Genomic DNA, 24,312 nt, shown 5'->3' on the forward strand with positions numbered 1-24,312 from the left:
AACATCGTAATAAGCGCTTTATAAATGATGTTTATTATTTATTTATTATTATTATTATATAGGTTCTGTCATAAATTTTGCAGAAAAAAAATGATAAAAGGTCGAAAAAACAAAGAAATACATAAGAAATTCATAAAACAATAAAATACATAAGAAATTGATTTTGATACCAAATTTTTTTTTCAAGCACATTGTTAGGAATGCTACAAAGAATGTTTTCTCCAAAAATTAGGATTCTAGGAGCTTTAATTTCTGATTTAGAGCAAAATGTATGATTTTATGCATATATTAGCATAATTAATTATTTTGACGAAAATTTCCATTTCTTTTTGTATAGCTTGGTACATTACGCCACAGGTAATGCTCGTGCCAAATTTCATGGCGATTGCGCGATCGACGGCCGAGATCTCGGGGGGGGGGGGGGGGTTGAATCAACCCCTCCCCGGCCACAGAACACCCAAAAAAGCCCGGCCTGGTTAGGGTTAAGGCTACAAGGGTCTTTTTTTTTTTTACCATGGTATTGCCTGCTAAAACTTTGAATACACAGACACAATTGTAGCACATGTAAAGGAGAATCAATATGTTTTGCTCGTTCAATAGACTAGCTTGCAAAAAACAAGGAAATAATGCAAAATCTAATAGATTCTTTTTTTTACCACTGAGATTTCACAGAGATGGTACTTTCATTATCTCAAACTCTCCCAATTTTCTACTTTATCTTAAGTATCTGCAGATCCAAATTTGCTGAGTACTCATATTACTCAGACAGTCTACTTGCAAAAAAAAAAGAAGAAATGCAACATGTAACTTTGATTTTTGTCCACTAAATGTTCACAAAGATGGTCTTCAACTATCTAAAATTTCCCATTTTCTACTGTCTATTTTGTATCTGCAGATAGTGCTCAGTGTTACACAAATTTAGCATTGCTTTCACATGTAGGAGCAAAGAGTATCATCTGTCAAATGAATGTTTGACTTGTTTCCTTCAAGATTCTGAAGTCCGAATAGAAGTTGCTTAGGGCCCACCAGGTTCTATAAGCAAGTAAGCCACAAGTAAGCCACTTGTGACTTGTCAATCACAGCAATAAAGAGTCAATTTGAGCCCCCCCCCCCCCCACCCTTGATGTGCTCATACATTTAGATATTGCTTTGATAGCTACAAGAATGTACATTGTGCTACAGTTGTACCTTTAAAACTGAAAGAGGAAGGAAATATTGTACCATCGTCTGTATTACAGAATCCATCTCACTGCAGATTCTTCCCTTAATGTGCCATTCACATGGGCATTATACATGTAAACGTATTTCCTATACTTCAGATTCTGCCTTTGTTTTTCATCAAACCCCATAATTGGCAGTAAGAGAAAACAAAACCAAGCAAAGAAAACCTATTAAACAAAGTTTCGATGCATTTTGGGCAGTTCGCACTTGTCATATGATATATATTTTCTCATCCATCATGTTTTAGTTGCAGTCTTTTGAATGTACACTAATACAAAATGCAGAGATAGACATCTGTGTATTGCTCTATACAGAATCCCAGATTACCAACAATAGATTTACACCCGCAGTATAAAGATATATATTGTTTCCTCTGAAGCGATTAGGAAATGAATTTTGCTATTAAAGGACAGAGAGGCATTTCAAATGGAACTGTTGCTTTTAATCGACAGGGAACTTTCGGTTTCCTACAATTGAAAATAGAGCTTGAATGAGAAAGGGACCAGGGGCCCTCCTCTTTTCCTGTTACGAAAAGAACTTTTTGATTATTTGTCAGCAGCAGAAATGAAAACACTCTGTGCATTCACTTTCAAACGGAAGAGAAGTTTTGCTGATCGCAGATAAGATAGGAGTTATGTCCTGAGAGGATCGAGCTCTTAAAAAGAGCTTTGGTTTCTAATCCGGTGTGTCAATAGTCTGACAGGAGGGAAAATTGTATTTTTGGTGGCAATAACTGGAACTTTGAGAAATGTTCCAGGCATCTCTTTCAAGGGCAAATAAGTGATTGAATAATAGATATTAGCAAGGGCAACTAATTTTTGCCTTCAGATGCAAAAGAAAAATTATATTGTGACTGTATTGATGGGAAGGTAGCAATAATCATAAAAGGCAGTTGAGCCCCTTGTAACTGATATACCCAGGGCAAGATTTTCATGTTCCTCAAAGTGTTAACAATCATCTGCAGGGATCAGATAGGATTAGGATAACGAGCCTAGCCATCTTGGAATCTTGATTTACCTTTGTGTTATTGTTGCGATTAATGTTTTCTGTGTTAGGGGAGGGGCGGGGGACAAAGGATATATTTCCTGTGCATACAGCATTAGAGATAAAAGTCATGTTTATGTGTTTGAGTGTGTCAATCAAAAATAAAAATATGTTGTTACAGTATTGCATGAGAATCCATCAATGCCTCAGAGCAAAGTAAGGTGTAAGGTGTAAAAAAAAATAAATAAATAAATGAAAGTCTGTGTGTGAGAATAAAACTAGTTTGGATAGTTGTACAGACAACATGTACCATGCGCAACAAATCGGAAATCTACATCTTGTCGTCACTATAAGGAAAGGTTCAAGATCCAAGAACTGATAAATGCTTGGCATTCTAACTATAAACTTGTACTTGACAAACACACTCATCATACAAGACATGTTTTGGATAAAGCAAATCATTGATAAAGCATAAGAGATGACTAGTTTCCAGTGCTTATTTAGATTTGTATGATTCACATTCTGTAAGGTAGATCCATATGTAGTGCAGAATAGGTATGCTGCTGAGATGCTGTATTGACTCAGTGTGGGTCCATGGAGTAGTGAGGGCGACGCCTTTGTGATGTTTTCAAAGCGATGGGCGTCTCAATCGCATATAATCAACCTCAAAGCTGATGGCATGCAAGGACCCAAATTCTTAGAAGTTTAACTCACTAACAGCCCTCGATAAAATTCGTATTACATCATGTCCTCGTAGCTAACAGCTCATGCTACATTCAGAGCTCTAATGGTTGGTTCAATGACAAACCCAGAGTTAACTCTAGAATGAGTCTTTGTTGATATCCTTACATTGACAAACAGTCTATGGTCAAAGAAATGAAAGGTTGGGGGGAATGTTGCACCTTATGACATTCCCCTTTCAGTACTGGAGCCTGCTTAAATTTATAGTTCTAGAATTCCATGGCGTTTTAGGTCTAGAAGCAGCCATTGGTACTTTATGACACTGGCATTGTGTTTACATAGTTTGCCAAGCCCAAGTTTTATTCATGTTTGCATTCATCTCCTATTTTCATTTGTATTGTACCCCTGTCGCCAGTGCCCTTGCAATAGATGTCCTATTGTATTCCTGTCATATTGCATCTTACCCGAGCACTGATGAGCTTCATTGGACTGTTGTCATAGTTTTTATATAGATTGTGTATATGTGTCGCCTCAGTGTGGCGGATAAAGTTGGTGATGAATGGAAACTCCACAATTATCAGACAATATAGAATACAAAACTCATAAATATTTCAAAGACCCACAATGAATTTGATAGGAATCTATTTCGGCCCATACACTTTAGGCTGGAAAATTGGACTTTGGTTTCGGCAGTGTCTGTCAAGTTGAATCTCTTCTCTCCTGCCTGAAATTCTTTATTCAAGTTAAATGACATCAGTGTATTGACAAACCTTTGATATTTCCTTTTACGGTATATTTGTACTTTTGAAATTTTCTCTGTACCACCAAGTTTTAAATTTGGAGATTGCTATGTCTTCAAAATGAAATTTTATGATAATTGTAGCATTATGTGATATCTAAAATATTTTACACCTATTCAATTTCCTTCCCCTTACAATAATCTTTGAGTCAAGGTTGATTTTTTTTTCCACAGTTGGAAAATGTACTATTTTGCTATTACACAGCAATAAACAATACTGACCTCTAAAGAGAGAGAAATTTAATCAGTTTATACTACATACAAGAATACCATATTGTAAACAAACTGATGACTTAACATGTCCTGAATGTGGAGTATCAAGTAAGAAATGTCTGTATCTGTAATTCTGTATCAATTCTGCCTCTTGCTTTTTTTTTTCTTTCCCCTGATAAGTGCTAATTAAGAGACTAACATAATCTTTGAGAGGATGAGGTGTTGTAACCATATGTGACCCGCTACAACAAAAGGATCCTAAAGACGCAGACGGGTGAACCGAGAAAATCAAGTTTGAAGTCAGATCATCAAAATCTGTCAAAACATTCAGATTTCTGTTTTTGACATAATTTTGTAGTCTAATGTATCTTCTATCATCTGCCGAAATTTCGAAGCTGAATGATCAAAGGAAAGGCAAGAAAATATAGCATTTTTTAAGCCATAATTTTCTGACTTTCAACGGAAGACTAGACTTCTAGTCAGCTAGACTCCGCCCCTAGCAACGAGGAGTGATCTCATTGGTGAATGCGTGGCATCCTGGTTACTGATTGGTCGTGCGTAGACCGCTGGCGCTAAGCTTGAATGAACATCACGGAGGTTGCTAGGAGCGGACCTTCTATTGTCAAACGGTGAAAACTGTCTTGCTTCCCCTTGATCATGATAGCGTTGGAAGGAAAACTTTGAAGGCGGTTTTCTCAAGACGCTGATTTCTTAAACCACACAACATGCGCTAATAAAATCAGCCATATCTCCACAACCGAGTACTTTAATGAGTCATGTTATATATGACATTAAAGTGGAAGAGTAAGGGAATTATGTCATGTCATTTTCAGAAAATTGTCCTCCCCCAACTTTCGGATCCTTTTGTTGCAGCGGGTCACATATCATCCCTCGGCTGTTTTTATCCCATGACTAATCCGATCGGCTTTCAGTGGGAAAGTGTCAAGATAAACTCTGACTGCAACACACATTGCAAACTTTTCAAGTGTTTGAATAGGTTTACAGGCTCTCCTAGTTTTTTTCCCCTTCTTTCAAAATTGTAGAAGCACATCAAATACTAAGTGCACAAAATGTAACTGTCATGAATACTGAATATAGTGTTGGTATTATACTTGTCAGTGGAATTTATATTGTGATCTCTCCATTATTTTTCCTTTCAGGGAATTTGTGAGACAAGGGAGAAAAAAATATTTTGCTTTCATTGTTTGATGACAGAGTTGGTATTCATTTGACACTTTGAAGAATATACATTCTTGTCAGTTGCTTGTTGTTGTGATGGAATCAGTGGTGCAAGAATTCTTTTATTTTGAGCATCAGGCATGCCTGGATGGCCTCTCTGCTGCATCACAGCCCACTTCAGCTTCAATCCAGCGATTTCTATCCGGGGGATAGAAGAAATGTTAGAACATATGCAGAGTTTTTATTGTTGTTGTTGTTGTTGTTGTTGTTTTTGTTATTTTTTTTTTGGGGGGGGGGGGTAGGCAATGTAAGTTATCATCTTTAATAAGTGTTAGAGTTAGGCTCATATGACAACTATAAAAATGCTGAGTTGCCCTTCCACCCACAACTTTACTATATTAAACTTTCATTCATGTACGATTTATTATATTATAAAGTATATTTTTTTGCCTTCTCTTATGGTATGAAATATTGCTAGGACGTTACAGATATTGGATGATATTTGACATAAGGAGTACTGCTGGTTTGTGTCATAACCTGCCCAATTTATGATATTGCCTTCAAAAGTAAACATTTTGATAAATGATCTCAACTTTTTGGTAACTACATGTATTTTGAATTCCAAAGTGTGTGTGTGTTTGTGCATGTGTACTTTTTTGTGGTTATTGTATGAAAAAAGAAATGGAATCATTTGCATTCAAAAGATGGGTTCATGTACATGTACATACCAAAAAGTAATCTTCCAATGTATGTGCACAACCATGAAGTGTCAGATCCATTGTGAATTTACCTCGGAGTGGAAGCAAGTGACCGTACCAGCGATACATAGGGCTCTTGGTCTCAAGCCAGCCGTGAAATGTGGACAGCAAGATGAAAGAAAAGCGGATTCCGGATTCAGCGGGGCACCTGTGTCCTTGGAGCCACGGCAGGGGTGCAATGATAAATATTCCCCGCGCTAAGAACAGATGTAAAAGACCGTGCATAATCTGCGATAAGCAGATTCAGAGAGAAGCACAAATCTTTGCATTTTCCTTTCTTCATTTCTTTTGAAAGTCTGTTTTTATTCTACTTTTTCTTCCTCTTTTCACAATTTGTTGGCATTTTTTTTTTTGGGGGGGGGGGGGGGTGGGGATTAAATTCCTTGGCACTTAGTCTCAAGTTTGCAGCCCTTGCGCTCTCTGAGATGCCAGACTTTTAAATCTGTTTGCATCGTGATCATTTGACTATAAGACATACATATGGTGTACCCAGCATAATTGAAGTTCAATTCTTTGCTCTTTTTAGATGAAGTGTTTTTTATATCCCTCACTTGATTTCCATAAAAAGGATCATATACCTATAGGAGACATATCATTTTAGTAGTGATTAAGTGATGGTTATAGTGCAGAAATTTGGGCTCTGGGATTTTTTGATTGATGAAGATCACTGCAATCTACTTTTCAAGAGATTTCACCAGCACAATGGAGCCAGGTGTTCAGATTATTTGTAAGGAGGATAATACAACCAGAGCTGTTTATTAGCAAATATACTCTAGTGGGACAAATTCTTCAAGAATGTTTTTATATGATTTATCAACGCTTCCAGAAATGAAAAGTAAAACAAGAATAACAATCCTTGAGCTATTCCATATTCTCTTCCATATCTCAAATTTAAGAATATTTCTGGCAGTTTTAGGTGTACTTTTTAAGTTTGTGCAATGTGGTATATTTTGGTAACACGTGAACTAAATGGTTTGATGAGAGCAACTCAGACATTACCTGTATTGCCAAAGGGTATTAAGGTCAAGTGATATCTATTGTGTAATATATTTCCTGTTTTCTCTTTTGTCAGTCCTCATTTGGTAAGTTCCCTACCCTGAAGGTAAATGACAACTAAATGTAAGTTGATCGTAAATTGGTAAAATGTACGCATATTTTATTCTGGCTGTGATGTCATTTAGTTAAGACCAGGGCCCCATTTCATAAAGAGTTAATGCGATAGCAACTCTTGCTGGAATGGCAATTGTCATGGTAACAACAATAATCCAGCTTCCTGATTGGCTGTTGCTATTGGAAGTTGCCATTCCAGCAATAGTTGTTATCATAACATCTTTTACGAAATGGGGCCCAGATGTGATGATTGAACAAGTGTATGCTCTTGATTTGTTAATTTATGCCCCTCAACTACACGTCTGTCAGTCCACCATATTTCAACCAATTGTGAATATCAGGAAAATAGTTCTGTGGGTATTGGCAGAAATGAATTTGTTTGATGCTAAACTTTAAAGTGATACACAGTATAATTTGCCCTACTTCTTCGCTGGAAAATTTCTTTCAAAAGAATTACAAGTTAGGAAAACAGTAAAGGTTACATTGCCAAAGTCGGCTTTATGCGCATTTTTCTTCCTTTTGCAATCCCTGACTTTTGTATGGATAATGAGGTGACATACCACAATTCATTGTCTGCTGCAGAAGTTTGGCTTGCCATAATGGTCTCGCCTTCAAGATTTTCACCTCATCTCTATTGTGCAGAGATTCGGAAAGGAATGGTATAGAACAGACCATGCAAAGGTCTAATCGCTGCATCTGTTTGTGATGGGGAATTGGAGTCGCGATCTCCCCTCTCATACGGTGTACTGTAGAGACAGGTTTATGTATTCATGTAACATCCAGACATGCAAATGTACACAACTGTACATTGTGCGTGACAGTTGTGATACTTTTGGCATTGGCAAATGTTCGTACTCGACCTCTGCCCCTCAAAAAAATATAATGGGGAGCCAGCCACTGAATGGATGTCATTGATGCTTGACTTACGCAGGAATGTATTGATTGGTGGGGAATATTACCCAGAGCACAGGATAAAGACCAAATGGAATATGTTGGCAGACAATGCCCCTGATAATAAGAATGGTTTTCTCCCTTTAATGGTACAACAAAAGATCCACTGGAACAAGAAATTGTTTCGTTTGAAATTGTCGCCCGGCCGTTGTTCATGTATGCGTCAAATCCTGATGATGAGATGACGCATTTCCTGACTCTTGTGTCTTATTTTGGTTTAAGACAGTTTGAGGCTTTACAAGAGAAGGAATGCAAGAGTGCCTCATATTTCTGCCTCTGTTTGAGATCTATTGTATGCTACCTGTCTTTCAGGTCAACTGATTTTGTTAGATTCATGTGGACACCAGTTAATAGAAAAGATTGTCTTCCAAGGATAGACTACATATGATGCACATTAGTAATTGGCAAACACTATATACCTCTGACTACTTGCATGTTGGATGATATGAAACCATACTAGGACATAATTGGATGATATAAAAGATTGTGAAGCATTCGCTGTTAACTTTAGATGTGTGAAAAAAAAGTGTAGGATATTTTGTAACCTGTGTAGCCAGAATCTTAATATAGTTAGTACTTGGGGGTAAAGAGGATCCAGTGTAGATATAAATAGATAGCGAATGCTTCATATCATTGTATGTTGTGAGAACATTGATCTCCGATTTTTTTTTTCCCCATCACCAGTTGCTTCATGCATTTGCACTTCCATCAGTCAACAACTAAGTGTATCTGTGTGTGTGTGTGGGGGGGGGGGGGGGGGGGGGGGGGGTAAGAGGAGGAGGGGGGTGCGAGTGAGTGAGACAGACAGCCATGCCTCTTGCTTTGAAAAAAGGACAATGGGAGGTTCACCTTGCGTACTCAATATTGATCTCATAGCCCTGCAACACACAAATTGGGAGACATATCACAACAACCTGACAATGTTCATCACACTATCTCTCAAGGTATTTTTTTTTCCTTCTTTGATTTCACTCATCCATGTCATGCATGATTCTGCTATACAGTTAGTCCAGGTTATGTTGCTTGCCTTTTAATAGCACTATGAAAGGAGGTGCTGCCATGTTAGATAGGCTGCATATCCCTGTGTTCCCTGTTTTGTCATTTAAAGGGAGATATGCACCATCTGATCAAGGCATTAGCCACAAGAGCTCACAAATTATCACTTTTTTTCACTGAATTAAATGTTCTTAGATATGTATCACAAAAGCTTATGGAAGTACATGTATAATAATGTATACCAAATGTTACTTTTCTATAAAGATGATCTGTGTAGTGGACTCTTGTCATTAACATTGATAGTGTTTGTATGTTCTACCTGTTTCCAATGACAGACACTCAAATTTATTCATGGATCTGTTCGACTATTCAAGTGCAAGTAGTACCAGAGACTGAAAATGCTTTGAGCCTAATGTGAGAGCATTTCATCACATTGGTTAGCAAGAATGAAATAAAGTTGAATCATATTTTGTCACTTCAGATGTGCAATCTAAAACATCCATACAAAGGGAGTGCTCAAATGTGTATCGCCGTCCAGTTCTTCTGCCAATGTTTCAAATTCTATGCAAGCTGAAGTAAGGCAGAGTGCATAGAATATCCAGGAGTTGCCCTCTTATTTCAACCTCTGTTCATGCTGGGTTGCCATGAATATCCCAAGTGTTTGCAAACTTGAAGAAATCAATATACCCACAGAAGCACTGGTCCTTTGAGTCATCTAACAATGCCCCACCCCCAGAGCTTGCAGGTGACCTACCTCCTTCCCAAGTACCCTAATCCCTCTTGTCGAATTATTCTAGTTCATACAAAACATACGTCAGTCTCCTTCTCTCTGTCACTCTTCAAAGTGGACTAGAAGGGGTAAAAAAAGTTTTTTTTAAGGTTTTAAAATGCTGGGAGAGAGGGGCTATATGTACCCTCAAGCTTTCAAATACTCAACAGTCCTCTACAGGTTTTTGATTTTGCTAGGGCAAGTGTTTTTGACAAATATGGAACAAACACTCCTCTGAAAGCATGAGATAATCAAGCAGAGGGGTGAAGATATGAGGTATCAGTTTTCTTCAACCACTTTATCCAAATTCATGCCATAGATAGCTTCTAGAAATACAGATAAAAAGTGTATGAGATGTACTTGTACATAAATGTATTTAAGATGATACATGTATCTCCTAGTAGGAGAATTCAAAGGTAATCTTGAAGCCAATAATCTATGATAAGTAGAAAGAAATGCACCCAATAAATCTCCACCGCCCCCTCCATCCCTCCCCCCTCCCCCCCCCCCCCCCCCCCCCCCGAAAAAAGGAAGCATTTTGTCCATCTAGATAGATACAGGGAATACAGGATTTGAAGATGAATGTTTTGGAAAGGTTGAGGAAGATGAAGAAGGAGCATCACCAAGTGCCTCACTGACACCCTGCCTGGGTTTACTTTTTCCCTTGCCCTCAACAGCAGCCCTGTTCCACTTTTACCCAGTGAATTTAAAAAAGTATTATACGTAGGAAGCAGAGACAAGAGATGGATGGTACCACACTTGTGTCAGACATTCTCTTTTTACCGAGGGGTACTTGTTAAGTGGTGTTTAACCATCCTTCCCTCACGTTAGGGGGAGGTGAGTAAATTTGCACAGGAACGGTTCGACCTTGCAGAAGAGTGGAGGAGAGAGGGCTGACTTTCCTGCGGGAGGGCGCAGGAGATAGTGAGACAGAAGAAAGAAACAAATGTAGGAAGAAGGGAGAGAATAAATAGAAAAACAAACTCACGAGTGTCTTCAAGATCTGGAGAGGTTGCACTTAGTGTGAGTCTGTTCTCTTGTATTACCCACCCTCTCACCTCTTGAATTGACACCAAATGCGATTTTGTTGTTTTGGTCATCATTGAATAATACACTGTACCTTTAGGTTGTTTGAAAATCAGTCAAGAAAGCAAGTCTATTTGCCTGTTCACATTAAAGGGGAAACTTCACTCTGTTTTCCAGTTGCCTTTAATGAGAAGAGTTTGTAGTCAATTAAGCAGAACAGTAAATGCAGCATTAAGACAGGGCAGAATATCTAATGATAATGCTAAAATTGTGAAGTTTGACATGTTTTCATGGAATAGTGATGTTGTTTGCGATGACATAATGCAAATTAGACAAGACTGTCTCATTGTAAACACACCAAATATAATTGTGCCTACCACTATGGCACAATGCTCTCCCTTTCATATCTTTCTTTTTTTTTTCAAGGCTAGGACATTTGTCAAGGAGAAAATATCCCAGAGTGCAAATTGACATTTCTTGTGAGGTACTTCGTCCAACAATTACCATGGTAAACAGTAATAATTTGCCATTATGATGAAACTTGTTGAGTCAAGGACTTGGGTGAATCATTTGAATTTATTTCACTTTAACTTCTCCTTTATGATGTTCCTTTGTGATCGGAATGTGTGCCAAAATCAAGCACAAATTTTCCCAAACAAAACATGTTGGAATGCGCAATAAAATAAGTAGACATAGACAGGCTTGCATATTTGACTTCAAATAGTTGATCAAATGTATGAATTGTCCTTCACACCAAGTCACTCAACCCCCTTTCTGTTGAATCCTGTCATCTACGAAGCCCAAAAGAGCAACCCCAAGAGGCTACTGTAAAACGAGGAATTTTCGCGTGCATTTTAATTTCGCGAATTTCGCGAACGCCAAAATTTGCGAAATTAAAATGCACGCGAAAGTTTTTGTTTACACTACATGCATTGAACACCAGTGGCAATTCGCAAAAATTTCATGCCACGAAAAAGGCTGTCGGCTCCAATTCGCGAAAATTTCATGCCGCGAATATATCATGTTTTACGGTATTCAGAAGAAAGACTCCTGAAAAAAAATATCATCAGTGCGTCACAGCTGCATATGATGCTTACACAAGACAAACAAGCACATTTAGAAGATACACACAAACATACTATAACTCATGGTGGCACTTGTCATTTTCAGTGGCAAACATGCTTAATGTCTTCTACAAAAAAAAAGACACATCTGTTTATTGAAGTCTACTAAACAAATTTCTGTTATCCAGAGTGATGTGGTTATCTCTACATGATGGAGAGGATTTTAACTCCTTTCAAATGAAAAGAATACTCTCAGTTATATGGTAATTGCTTGTCATGGAGAAGGAGCAAGGGGAAGGGATGCTAAGGTGTTGTTAATCCTTCCCCCTCCACAGACTTTGTGCACACAGCCCTGGGCTATATAAGCTTTCCAGGCTTGAATTTGCATCTTTACTTTCCTTTACCCCTGCAAGAAAACCAGCTCTTTGTGTTTAAACCTGTTCAAGATAAACTACCTCTTCAAATATGACATGATAAGTGAAGGAACACCAAATTTGAAAGGGTGTTGCTGTGTATTGGCCACACCAAGTCTCCATTGTGTGTGCATTCAACAGTAGAAAACAAAATTTCACCTTAGATATACCTCTTGATATTGTGGTCACTCAATTTCAAGCATTGTCAACCTTCACAGACTGAGCTGTATGAGAATATTCAAATGTTTGCAGTTACACTGTAGTATTGCAAAAGATTTGAGAAAGTTGTGTTGTCAAACGCAAGAGATCTATGAATGAATTTCACCATGCTGACAGATCATATACTGAATGGTAAACACAACTGTCTATGGTAGATATAGAGTTTGGTAAATCTACTTAGACTGTTGGATCCATGCTCAGATGTTTCCATCTATTTTAGGCATTTGGCATTTATTTTCATCTTCAATTTTTTCAAAGCTTCATATTTACACACTGTCAAAGAGCCTAGTGTCACATAGGAGAAGTTAAGTAAGATGTTAAGTTCGTTCTATATGTTATAACTTACAATGTTTATCTTATGTATTTTGTATATTGTATTGCGTTTCATCGTATCTCAATCTTTATATGTTCCATGATTGAATCTATTTTTCCTAATTTTTCTTCAGCGCTTAGAAACATTTTAATAAGCGCTTTATAAATGATATTTATTATTATTATTATAGGAGAATGCAGTTCAGATTTTTAAAACAGGAAACATTTTTAACCCATTCCTTACAGGAATCTGGTATAACAGGTTCCTGTGGTGTCAACTGATATACGGGAACCTGGTATACCAGGTTATACCAGGTTCCCGAAATGTTATAGACAAGAGTTCATGGTCTGAATTTGTGTTAATTTGTGTTCATATACTGCCCATAAAAATGGCTGTGACAAAAAGATTAGAGTTGGCTGTAATTATGCATGTGTGCTCATTTGTATTTGTAGAGAGAAACAAGAAATTAGTGCACTTCACCCCATTTTGATTTGAAACAGTATTATGCATGCACTATCAGCATGTCATTTACTATTTGACATGTGCTTAACATACATTGTAGCTTCTCTCGGATACCACTACTCATATGGCTTCCTTCACCAAAGAGAGGAGATTAGAAGCAGATTGGGGTGTTATTATGTGATGGCTGAAGCTTCCCATTAAGCCCAGTTTAGGATTACATTATCCTATCACCTCTTGATGTACAGGGCATTGTAATGCTTGAAAGAAATGTAGAGACCAGAACTTTTCTTCCACCTTTATACACTGTATTAACCCGTTGAGGACAAGCTGAATTTGCTATAATACGTTTCCCCTACACACCTGCCCAAGTATACTCGGGACAAGTCTTCAGCGGGTTAAAGGCGACTGTCTAGATTCATCCATGAGTCACAGAAGACACTTAAAAAAAGGACATTTTTGGATAGTTCTTCTACAAGTTAAGAAGTTAGAAGTTCCCGTTTGATTTCATCATCTAAGCATTTTTCATACACCTAAGGGGACATTTTTAAAATTGTAAATTGATGAGTTTTTATATCAAATTTTAGTTATCTCTTGCAAGAGCATTTCTTCATTCAAATATTTGGCATTATAAATTGTAGAGATTTGGTTTTACAGGAAAATCTAGTGAAAGGCCAAGGTTTTCACGGCTTCAATAAATGTCTAGTTCTTTGTTTCTTTAGAAACAAAACATTTATTGTTTGCAAAGACATTCTGCCATTAGTGATTATTGTCTTTATATTGAGAATATGATCACCTAGAAAGTAAGTTTGAATTTGCCATAAACCATTTATGCCATAGACAAATTTATTTTCTTGCCACATTTCAGAATGAAATAAAAAAGGAAAACAAAAGTTTTGAATAGAAGCATTTATAAGTGTGAGTGAAAATTCTTACAGATACATTAGAAACATTCAAAGTGTTCATATTAAACAGACTGACTGTTACTTGCAGTGTAGCTATTGATGTGGCTATTCTGCAATTCCAGTTTCAGTTGGTTTTAGGTGCTTTCTGAAGGGCCTGAAGGGTGCTATCAGTGATCCAAAAGGTGCTGGTTGTGGGATCAGGGGGGTATAGATCTCCAATCTCTACCCTTAGAGGATGTCTCACTTTACCCCCATTGACAATCAGACATGCTCTTGGGTGTAATTGGCTCAATTTCTTATCCCCTTCGTATTCTTTTCACTGTATATGCCAGAGTGCTCCGCAAAGGCAGCATTGTGTTTTCCTTTGTCGGGCCGCAGTCCAGAACCAGGAGAAAAGGTGTTTGCTGGATTAGGGGTTGGGTGTTAGGCTGATAAGTTTCAAGTGCATGGACAATCTAAGAAATCAGGCTTTGAGTCTTCGACAAGGGGGGGGGGGGGGGAAGAAAGTGATGCTTGGCACGATTGAAAGAGGTGTTGAATACTTCGGCTTAACTTGGCGAAGCTGTGAAAGTGAGCGGAATGCTTTCTCTCAGAAGTGGTTGCTGGGGATTCCTGGATTTGTGCTTTGTTTGCACTCTCAAAGGTCCCTTAGCTGAATGGCAATGCAGTGTCCCAATCTCCAAACACTCTCCCAAACACTTTTCCCATTTTTGGCATGCTCCGTCAAGTTAAACAAAATGTCCAGTATGGCTCAATCGTACAAATATGGTGTATAACCATTCATATATATCGCATAATTCATATTTGCATTTGCTTGCCTCCAGACATTATCAATTTTCACCGACAACATTTATTCATGATTATGTAAAAGTATCAACGCTTCTGCTGACTCTCTGTTTTCAGTAGTTTTGGTAGCATTGAAAAATAGTTGAAAAATTGAGAAAATGAGCTGAGACTCCCAAATATTAGGAGTTTAAATGCTTTGAAAAACACTGCTTATCCTGAGTCATTTTGCTTTCCGTTTCAAATGTAGATATAGATGCAGGTTACTCTTTCAAAAAGCATCTGAAACCTCCAAATCAGTTGAATTGGCCCCAAATGCTATTTTCAGGCCTACTGGGTCCTGGATAATCAGTCCATGGGATTGGAGTTTGTGGGTTTCGTGATGAAGGGTCACGTATAAATCTGTGGGCCTTCACCAAGTTGAGCTTTTGAACAACTGTGTAATATTTGGCGATTACAAATGTATCACTCCGCATATTTGGTATTGAACAGATAAAAAAAAAATGCATCACCATTTTCGATTTCGCACAGATTATGATTTCCTGTCCCTGCCGTGACTAATGAACCATTTAAACAGGTGATTGTAATCATCAACAAATTGCACTTTTTATTGCCTTTCCCATTGCCGTCATGCCACATAAACCATGATTATTGCAGTGTATTTAGTAGGATCCATGATGTTCTGTAGCAAGTCAGTTAGCTAGGGGGGAAAATGGTGTGATTGCCAAAAAGTATTTGGATACCTGTAACCGTTAATGAGGTTAATTCAACCATCAACATAAGTTTGGACAATTAGAGGGCACCATTTTATATGCCCCATGTTTCATAAATAGGTAAAGCACCCAAAGTCTCAAAACAGGGTACTTGTCAGCAAGCATTTTCAATATCCTGAACAAAATGATGAAGCGGAGATGTAATGCAGTCACTACACAACTTAATCTATGACCTGTATACTGTTGTTGCATTTTTATAAAATCCATTGCAGACTGTTTGATCTTGATGGGACACACGTTCTCGATAGCCCAGCTCTTAGTTTTTCTTTTCTCTTTTTTTTTTAATTAATTGTTGAGTTTTTTAATTGAATTAAGATTTATCATACCCATAAGCCAACATTTCAGCTTTGTTGATAATGTTGCACAAAGTTTTGACAGAATGCATGCTGACAATGAAAAATGTGTGTAGATATATTGTAATTTGCTATTGGCCTCCTAGTATGTTTTTGGTAATATGTAGTATGTTTTTTATTTAAAGATATATGCTCTTTTTTTTGTAATGATGTTATGTTTGAAAATACACATGTATGTCTTTTATCTTCCTCAGTGTGTTTTTGGACATGGAAGGGTTAATTGACAGCCCTGAGCATAGCTATGATTATCTTCTTACTTTCATCTCATTGTGAGAAATGACATTGCATAACAAGCATAGAACATTGCGGTACTAAATGTTTTTTTGTTTTCTTTTCCTGTTTTGTTCAATAATCAATGTAGAGTTTCAAGAATGCAATACCTACATAATATACATTGTATCATATTTTGTACATAGATGTAGTGTAAATTCTCTGGACCTTGTACGCAGTGGAATGCCATGTCCCTATGCATGTGTGCAATCATGTACTTTTTTTTTTCCTTTCTTTTTTCTGAGACATTTTGCATGATTGAACTTATTGTTCAAGAAATGCTTCTATCTTTGACCTTGTCAGATTGGAAATGGGATGTATGTTTTTAATGTATGTGATGTAGAGTCCTTTGTTTCATTTCTTTTGTTTCTTTGTCACTTGTTGGTTCTCCTCAAATACAATGTCTGTTGCAAATGAGTGCCTTTAAATTACATTGTCTTACAACTTCCTTTGTTCACTGTGGGGCTAATTGTTAGATTTTTATGTGAAGTGCAGGCATTGCTGTGTAAATTTTCAGCCTTCTGTTTACTTTTGCATGTGTTCAAGGGTGGCGAAGTGGCTCATACCTTGTGTTAAGTGTCTGTCTTGCAGTCGAATGGCTCAGGTTGGGGTGCGGGTTTGAATCCTACGGAGTCTTGCTGTGCAATGTCATGTGTCGTTACGCCATCCCCTCATGGAAAAGCTCTCTTTCCCTTGAGTAGGATATAAAACGGGGGTCCTGTGTATGATAGCATCATAACCCAAGCACTCAAAAGTTCCCACTTCATCTATTCAGAGCAAAGAGCAAGGTGCACAACCTGGTAAACTTGTGCATCTTACAAACACTTAGCAGTACTCATATTCATCACAAAGAATTTTATGTTTACTGCAATTCTGATAAGTAACATGTCTCCCTTTTGTTATTTATTTCTATACAGATGAAATCGATTTGTATCACACAAGGGAATGTACAAGCAACAATTGCTTGCGTTTAGATGAACATTAAGGTTATTGAAATTTGAAAGGGGAACCAGCAAAGTTCATTTGGGTCAACTCAAAGAATCACAAAGTGTAGATGTCCCAGTGTGTACTCATAGTAAACTGTCCTTTGATCCTCTGCTGTAACTGAATGCTTCTGTATCACTCCATTTTTGTCTAACAAATTAAGAGAGGAGTTCAAAATGGAATATGCTGCTCCCATATATATCACTGCTCCCATAGAATACAGCATGAGTAGCAGAGATTTAGGAAGAGACTCCCAAATACCTGCACAGATTTTCCCACGGTATCTCCTGTGGGTTGCACGGACCATGGAACAAACTAAATAGAGGCAGCCAGCACCATGAGCAAAGTGCACTGGGGTGTTCCAGAATTCGCATGGGATCTGACTTTTAAATGCTACAATTATCATCATTCTCCCTCTTTTTTTTTTATCTCTCTCTCTCTCTCTCCCTCTTTCTCTTTCACTCTCTGGGCAGAGATGTATTTGTCACAATTATACTGGAGCCTTCACAGTTATATGAGTATTCAGAACGCATGATTCAAAGGCCATCACATTTTTTTTCTTTCATTTTCTATTTCGTTGTGTTTTGCAACTGACGGAATCGCCATGTTGACAAATGAGACAAAATGCAATAGGATATGATTGGTAAACATCCAGAAGTGAAAGATTTATTGCTTTTCTATAGTATTTTTCTCTAAATTATTCTTTAGCCCTATTTCCAGTGACTGATGTTGCTTTGTAATGTAACTGGACTCATTTTTTTTTTTCGGTTAACATTGGTATTAAACCCCTTGCCCCCTAAAAGGGAAATTTTCACCATCGCTTTTATACACAGGTCCAATGGCCTGACGGTTTGGGAAGCACACATAGAGTTAAATGTCACTGCCATAAATGAAATAATGAAAATCGTATTTGCTTTGTAACAAAAGTTAAAAACTATATGCCACAAGTATACTTACATTATTGTGCTGTTATGCTCTAATGATTATTGGGTTGATTGGTATACTGTAAATATTTACCATGTTTCTTTCCCACAGGTACTTTTATAATGTCAGTCTTGCTCAGCAGAGATGCAGATGATTAATTCATTGTGCAATAAATTTGAAAAAAGAGATGGAGGAAAACAAAATATATATTTTCCGTATATGAGTATGATTTACTACATTTATCAAATATATGTAACAAACATGTCAGTATTTTGCATATGTGTGTAGTGTGTCTGTGTTTCTGTTATGTTTCTCTCTCATGATGAAATTATTTGAATGTCAAGGCAGAGAATTATATCATCTTTGTAACGGTGCTTTAGAGTAACCAGCGACATGCACCTGGAATCACCACAATTTTCATATCATATAATACGATTTTATGTTTGTATTCTATATCTGCTTGTATTGTATGTTGAATTGCCGAATGAATAATAATAATAATAATAATGATAATAAATACTCCAATGTGAAACAAATCTTTGCCTCATAAAAAAAAACCACACACACACACACTCACAGAAGTATTGATTTTCTGCTGACTTGCAATATGTCACACAAATGATTAATCTCTGACATTCTGAAAAAGATGACGCTAGACTTTGGAGTATACTTCCAGTTTTATGTCATAAAACATCTACTTTAGAAGCATTCCACTGTCGTGAAACCTCATCACTCTCAATTACTCTTTTGCTTAGTTTAATAATGAAAATCTAGGTTGCATAATTTCAAACTGCAATTATTATTACAGTTACCAAAGCAATAAGTTGAATTCTCACAGGTGATTCATTATTTCCTAAAAGTAATTTTTGCCATTTAGTAGCTGTATCTATTGTGATTTATTATACATGTAGTTTGCCAGCCTCTTCCTAAACTAGGCCGTCAATAACATGTTCTAAGATCACCTCTACCTTACATCTCTTTATACATTCCTTTATATCGAACACCTTTGGCATCAAGGCTGATGAATCTAATAGTGCTCTATGTGTGGTCACTACTATTGTCATTCTTACTGGAAACTTGGGCATGTTTGCTTGATATTGTCTCATGATTTTGAATGATAAAATACATTCATGTACATATGTCTGCTATTTTTTCCCCATAGATCGTGCAGCCAACGATCCACCCCAGTTTGATTTCTTCACCGTACCAACATTCACCATCACTGAGGGGCAGAGTCCATGTGAGTTTGCATATTTTGTCTTTTCCTTTATATTCTGTACATGTTAATCATTTGTATTTTATCTCTCTCTCTCATTTAATGAATATAAACCCTTAGGGTATTATTATCATTATTATTATTATTATTATTATTATTATTATTATTATTATTATTATTATTATTATTGTTATTATTGTTATTATTATTATTATTATTATTATTATTATTATTATTATTATTATTATTATTATTATTATTATTATTATTATTATTATTATTATTATTATTATTATTATTATTATTATTATTATTATGTCGTATGCATGAGAGATCTCATTGTTCAGGTAACCCCCATGTTCCAGTTAGTAAAATAGTCCATTTCTGATTTTATGCACAGTTTCATTGCTGGTGTGGAGAGAGTGTAAATGTCAAAAAGTATCATCACAATTTAAAGTATTTTGTACTTAAAAATTAGAAATCATTGTTTTGATAATGAACACATGCAATAGCTCCACTTTCTTCAAACAATTTCAAAATTTGCAGCCATTTCTGTTCTTATGTCGTCGTAGAAAGAAAACAGATGCAAAAAGTGATGATGGTGATGATGGTAATGATGATGGTGATGATGATGATGATGATGATGATGTTAATGATGTTGTTGATGATGAGTATGGTGATTGTGATGGTGATGATGATGATGATGATGATAAGGGTCTCAAATGTTAACCTATGTTGTATACTTATGTGGAATAGCATATAATATGCCAACATCTAAAGACTTACCACTTTCCTCCTCTCAGTAATCGTGGTTGGACAACTGAGTGCGACAGATCCAGATAATGACCCCATCATCTTTGGTTTGGAAGACGACAATGCAAGACTCATCTTCACCATTGACCCTGTCACAGGGGAGCTCTATGCACGACCCAACTTAGATAGAGAGGTAACTCATTACACCCGTTTTTGGCTTACTAGCAGATGCCACTGTAGATAAAGAGAGAGAGACATATTAAAGCACACTTGTAAAAGGATGAAATATTTAAATGGTCTCCATTTGTTTGTTTTATTTGTTGATTTTTTTTTTTACTTGAGGGGCCATTTAAATTTCACCTTAAGACAGATAAGATTTTTTAAAAGTTATTCATTCTAAAGTGTTTGTCTATGTTTGGTCCTTTGTCATTCATGTTATGTACTAAAACTGAGTCATGAATAGATCATGCACTTTCCTCAAAAGGTTTCACTTTCTTTAAAATAATGATAAGCCTGTTAAGTCCAAACAGCATCATATTGTATGTCCATGGAAGCACATGAAGTGATAATTAAGTGAATCTAGAGAAATTTTTCATGTAAATGTTAGCAAGTTTAACAGAGCATCTAAATGTAAAGAAGATATCGACTACATTGTCCTTCAGACATACAAATCAAGATTACTATCAATTGAATAATTTTAATGAAAATTCAGGGGTTTTTTTTTGCCAATTTGTCACCATCAAACAGAATCTTGCCATCAAAGGCTGTGCCAAAATTTCATTTCATCATAGAGAAAATGAAGATTTTTATTTCTGACAGTGTAATTGAATGTTATCAGTGTATTAACACCACATGATCTCTTCTATCTCAATATTACACAGGATGCAAATATTGGGAGTCGTATTACTGTCAAGGTGTATGTGACTGACAACATCAATGAACCAGTGAGTATCAGATGAAAGCATTGAAAGAAATGTTGGGAGTCAAACAATATTTCATCATGGATGATTTAGATTATCGTCAGCCACCTATCTTGAGGTTATTTGTTCATATCAGACATTGATGGATCCCGTAATATCAAAATCTGACCAGTTGAATGTGAGACTGCTTTTAATCCTCATACAGCAAGTGATTGTACCTGAACACATTGAGGATGAGTCGCGAGTATACTCAGGCAAGTGTTTATGGGAAATGCGTGTTATCACAAAATCAGCCCGTCTTCAACGGGTTAATTTATGAACACTGAAATGATATTTTTATCTGACAAGGCACACACATGTACGCATGATACAGGTATTTCAAAGGTGCGGATATTATGCTTGAATGCAAATGTGAAATTATTACTGTTTTCTTTTCCATGTTTTTTTTTTTTTTTTTGCCTGAAAATATTCCTCAGCAGATCTGTTGTAAGCTGATGTGTTCAGAAGTTTTTAAGGAACCAAAAAATATCTGTATTGAGCCAATGAAAATTTTCAGAAGTCCACTTAGTGAGTTGTAGCTATAGGTACCACCTGACCACCCACCTCCCTCTAAGGGATGAGGGAAATTAGTGAACAAGTTGGTCTAATTTTGTATATATGATATTTCTCATGATGTTCATCATCATTCATCAGGGTACCTTCGGAAATGTGATGTACTTGTATATTTGGCTCCTATTTAGCACTCAGATAATCATTTAAAGTCATGATAACAGTACTTTTCTGTAGCATGTTACCACCGAGAATGACATTGCACCGCCATCTTATTACAACTGTGTGCAGGTCAGGCAGGATGTTATTGTGGAAATCCGAGATGTCAACGACAACCCACCGTCATTTACCAATCTCCCAGCGGAGGTGTCCATATTCGAGAACGCCACGTTTGGAACGGCCATCTTTCAAGTCCGAGCGACAGATCCAGACACCGGACCCGGTGCTATCGTGTCTTACCAAGTATCGGGTGTCACGCCCAGTGATGCTGGCAGTGTAAGTTTACAATATAGAGACATTTTAAATTATTAAATTCTTTTTTTCTTTTTTTCCTTTTGAAATGAAATCATTATCTTTCAACACAGCTGCAAACTTCGTTCATCCAGTACTGTAACTCACCTAAGGTGTTACCCAATCACATCACACAGTATGTAACAATATATATTGGTTTGGGATGCAGAGACTCCAACCCAAAGCACCTTCTGATCTGGAGATTCTCCCGCCTGAAACCCCTAGCAAACGGGAGATTCCAAGTTGATGTGTGCGAAGCACGAAATTCCCAGGTTCTAGATGCTCTCTAGTGCTATCTAAGGCTTATTTTTTCAACATACGATAGCAATAAGTAAGAAATCCTTTCCAACGGGAGACACAGAGCCAGGGCGGGAGAAATTAAATCATAAGCGGGAGAACGGGAGATTTTGCAAAAATGGGTTTTCGGCGGGAGATCTTGAAGTCTCTGGGGATGGTTGAGAGAGAATATCTTTTCATGCATATTCAGAAGAAACACCAGTGTAGTCTTTCATTATAGTCTCCAGTGTTCTACCTTGTTGTTGCCATGGTGATAGGGATACAGTAATGTGTGTGTGTGTGTGTGTGTGAGTGAGATTAGTTTGCATTTCAGGCTAGCAAAAATATATTGTTAAAAACGGTGTGTGATGTGATCGGGTAACACCCATAATAGGTGAGTTACAGTACTGGATAAAAGTTGTTCCAAGGCTAAATTTATAGTAGCCACACCAAAGACCAAGGAATTTTTGTTTGGAAATTTCAGTGATATTATCAGACAAATGCATTGCACTTGCAGCTTTAATGCTCACTTTCTCAGATGTTTCATTTTCTTGCAACGATATTTCCACGCTTTCCAGGCGCCGACAGATTACTTCGCCATCACCTCGTTTAGTGGAGAGGTGCAGCTTGTGGTGCAGCCACTGGACTATGAATCCATCCAACAGTACCTCGTCACGATCATCGCTCAGGTGAGGCTTGTCAGTAGATGTGGTCAGTAGATGTCAGTAGATTCTTGGAAAAGAATCTTTGGTTTCATGTTGTTGGTGTAACAAAATGCATTTTGCTCTGTAATACAATCCACTGAGCCTATGAAACCACATTTTTGCTGTTTGATACTGTATATCTCAATCATTATTTTGACAATCAAGTTTTTTGTTTGTGTTTGATAACGTAGAAGGAAAAACAAAAATCTCTTCTTTTTTTTTGGAGCCCTTTAATGTTAAATTTATTTCTGATTCAAAATTGGCAACACATTTTGTAATATTAGTGGTGAATTTTTTTCTCTCAAATTGGCAAATAAAAAAAAATCATTCTTATTTCAGGCTTTTTGAATGAATTCAACTACAGTTTTTCTCATCATTGTTTTGTCATCGTAATTTTACAGTTATTTATGGATCATGTTTGTCGTCTGTTTGTTTTTAGTATTACACGTACCTTTCCCTGTCCCTTAAAACATGTTATGCATTCAACTCTACAAGACAAAAAAAAAAAAGAAGAAGAAGAAGAACCTCACCATTGTTGGCTCTTGTACGTCCCTGCTGTCATTACCCGAGCATTATCAACATGTGAAATCTGAAAAGAATAATAAATGAAGAGGCATTTGTAAATGTACTATCCCACCAAGCTGTCCAGGTTGGTGTATTGTGCCATTATTGATTATCGGCTCCCAGCGATGCCTACTACATCCTGTCCATGGGTCCCCCACACTGTTGGTCTGCATTGAAGTTACAATAGACATATTATGTTGGTCATTTAGCTGACATGAAAGTAGTTTTGTCAAGCATTTTTTTGATGTTTATAAAAATGTCGTGAGTATGGAATATTGTTGTGAATGTAATAATGGTTTTCATCCCAAACAGTAGCGTATCATTTATTGTGCATTCACACTGCTACTGTATTTTCCCAGCTGAAAGTAGTATATTACCATGCCAAGATTTTCATCATAATTATTCTTCAGGGGGGAAAAAAACCATCTCTTTCCGCTACAGATTGCACAATCTATGAAAAAGATCATTTGGTATCCTCATTCATGTTTATCCTGCATTGAGAATAGGTTAGAAGATGGTCCAAAGGAGGGGGTAGATACCAGTTTTCACAAATACGTAGTTTGTATCTTAACTCATTTTGACATCCAGAACTGAAGCATGCAGAGTCAAAGTGAGAAAAAAATTGCATGTACATTCAGAGGTGGGAAGTTAATGAGCAGATAAGAAGAACAAA

General features: G+C 36.9%; 1 protein-coding gene across 1 annotated transcript in view; it reads left to right on the top strand.

Moving 5' to 3' along the window:
• The window catches only part of LOC139717354 (cadherin-23-like), a 197,374-nt gene that overhangs the window by 97,957 nt on the left and 75,105 nt on the right, over nucleotides 1-24,312 (top strand). The window contains exons 34-38 of the mRNA XM_071628860.1: nucleotides 19,310-19,387; nucleotides 20,167-20,309; nucleotides 20,998-21,060; nucleotides 21,877-22,080; nucleotides 22,950-23,060. Of these exons, the coding sequence (XP_071484961.1) occupies nucleotides 19,310-19,387; nucleotides 20,167-20,309; nucleotides 20,998-21,060; nucleotides 21,877-22,080; nucleotides 22,950-23,060 (599 nt within the window). The remainder of the gene's footprint in view (nucleotides 1-19,309; nucleotides 19,388-20,166; nucleotides 20,310-20,997; nucleotides 21,061-21,876; nucleotides 22,081-22,949; nucleotides 23,061-24,312) is intronic.

The sequence above is a fragment of the Diadema antillarum genome, unplaced genomic scaffold (genome assembly GCF_040938485.1).
Source record: "Diadema antillarum isolate AM-2024a unplaced genomic scaffold, OU_Dant_1.0 scf00000074, whole genome shotgun sequence".
In the NCBI taxonomy this organism is placed as follows: Eukaryota; Metazoa; Echinodermata; class Echinoidea; order Diadematoida; family Diadematidae; genus Diadema; species Diadema antillarum.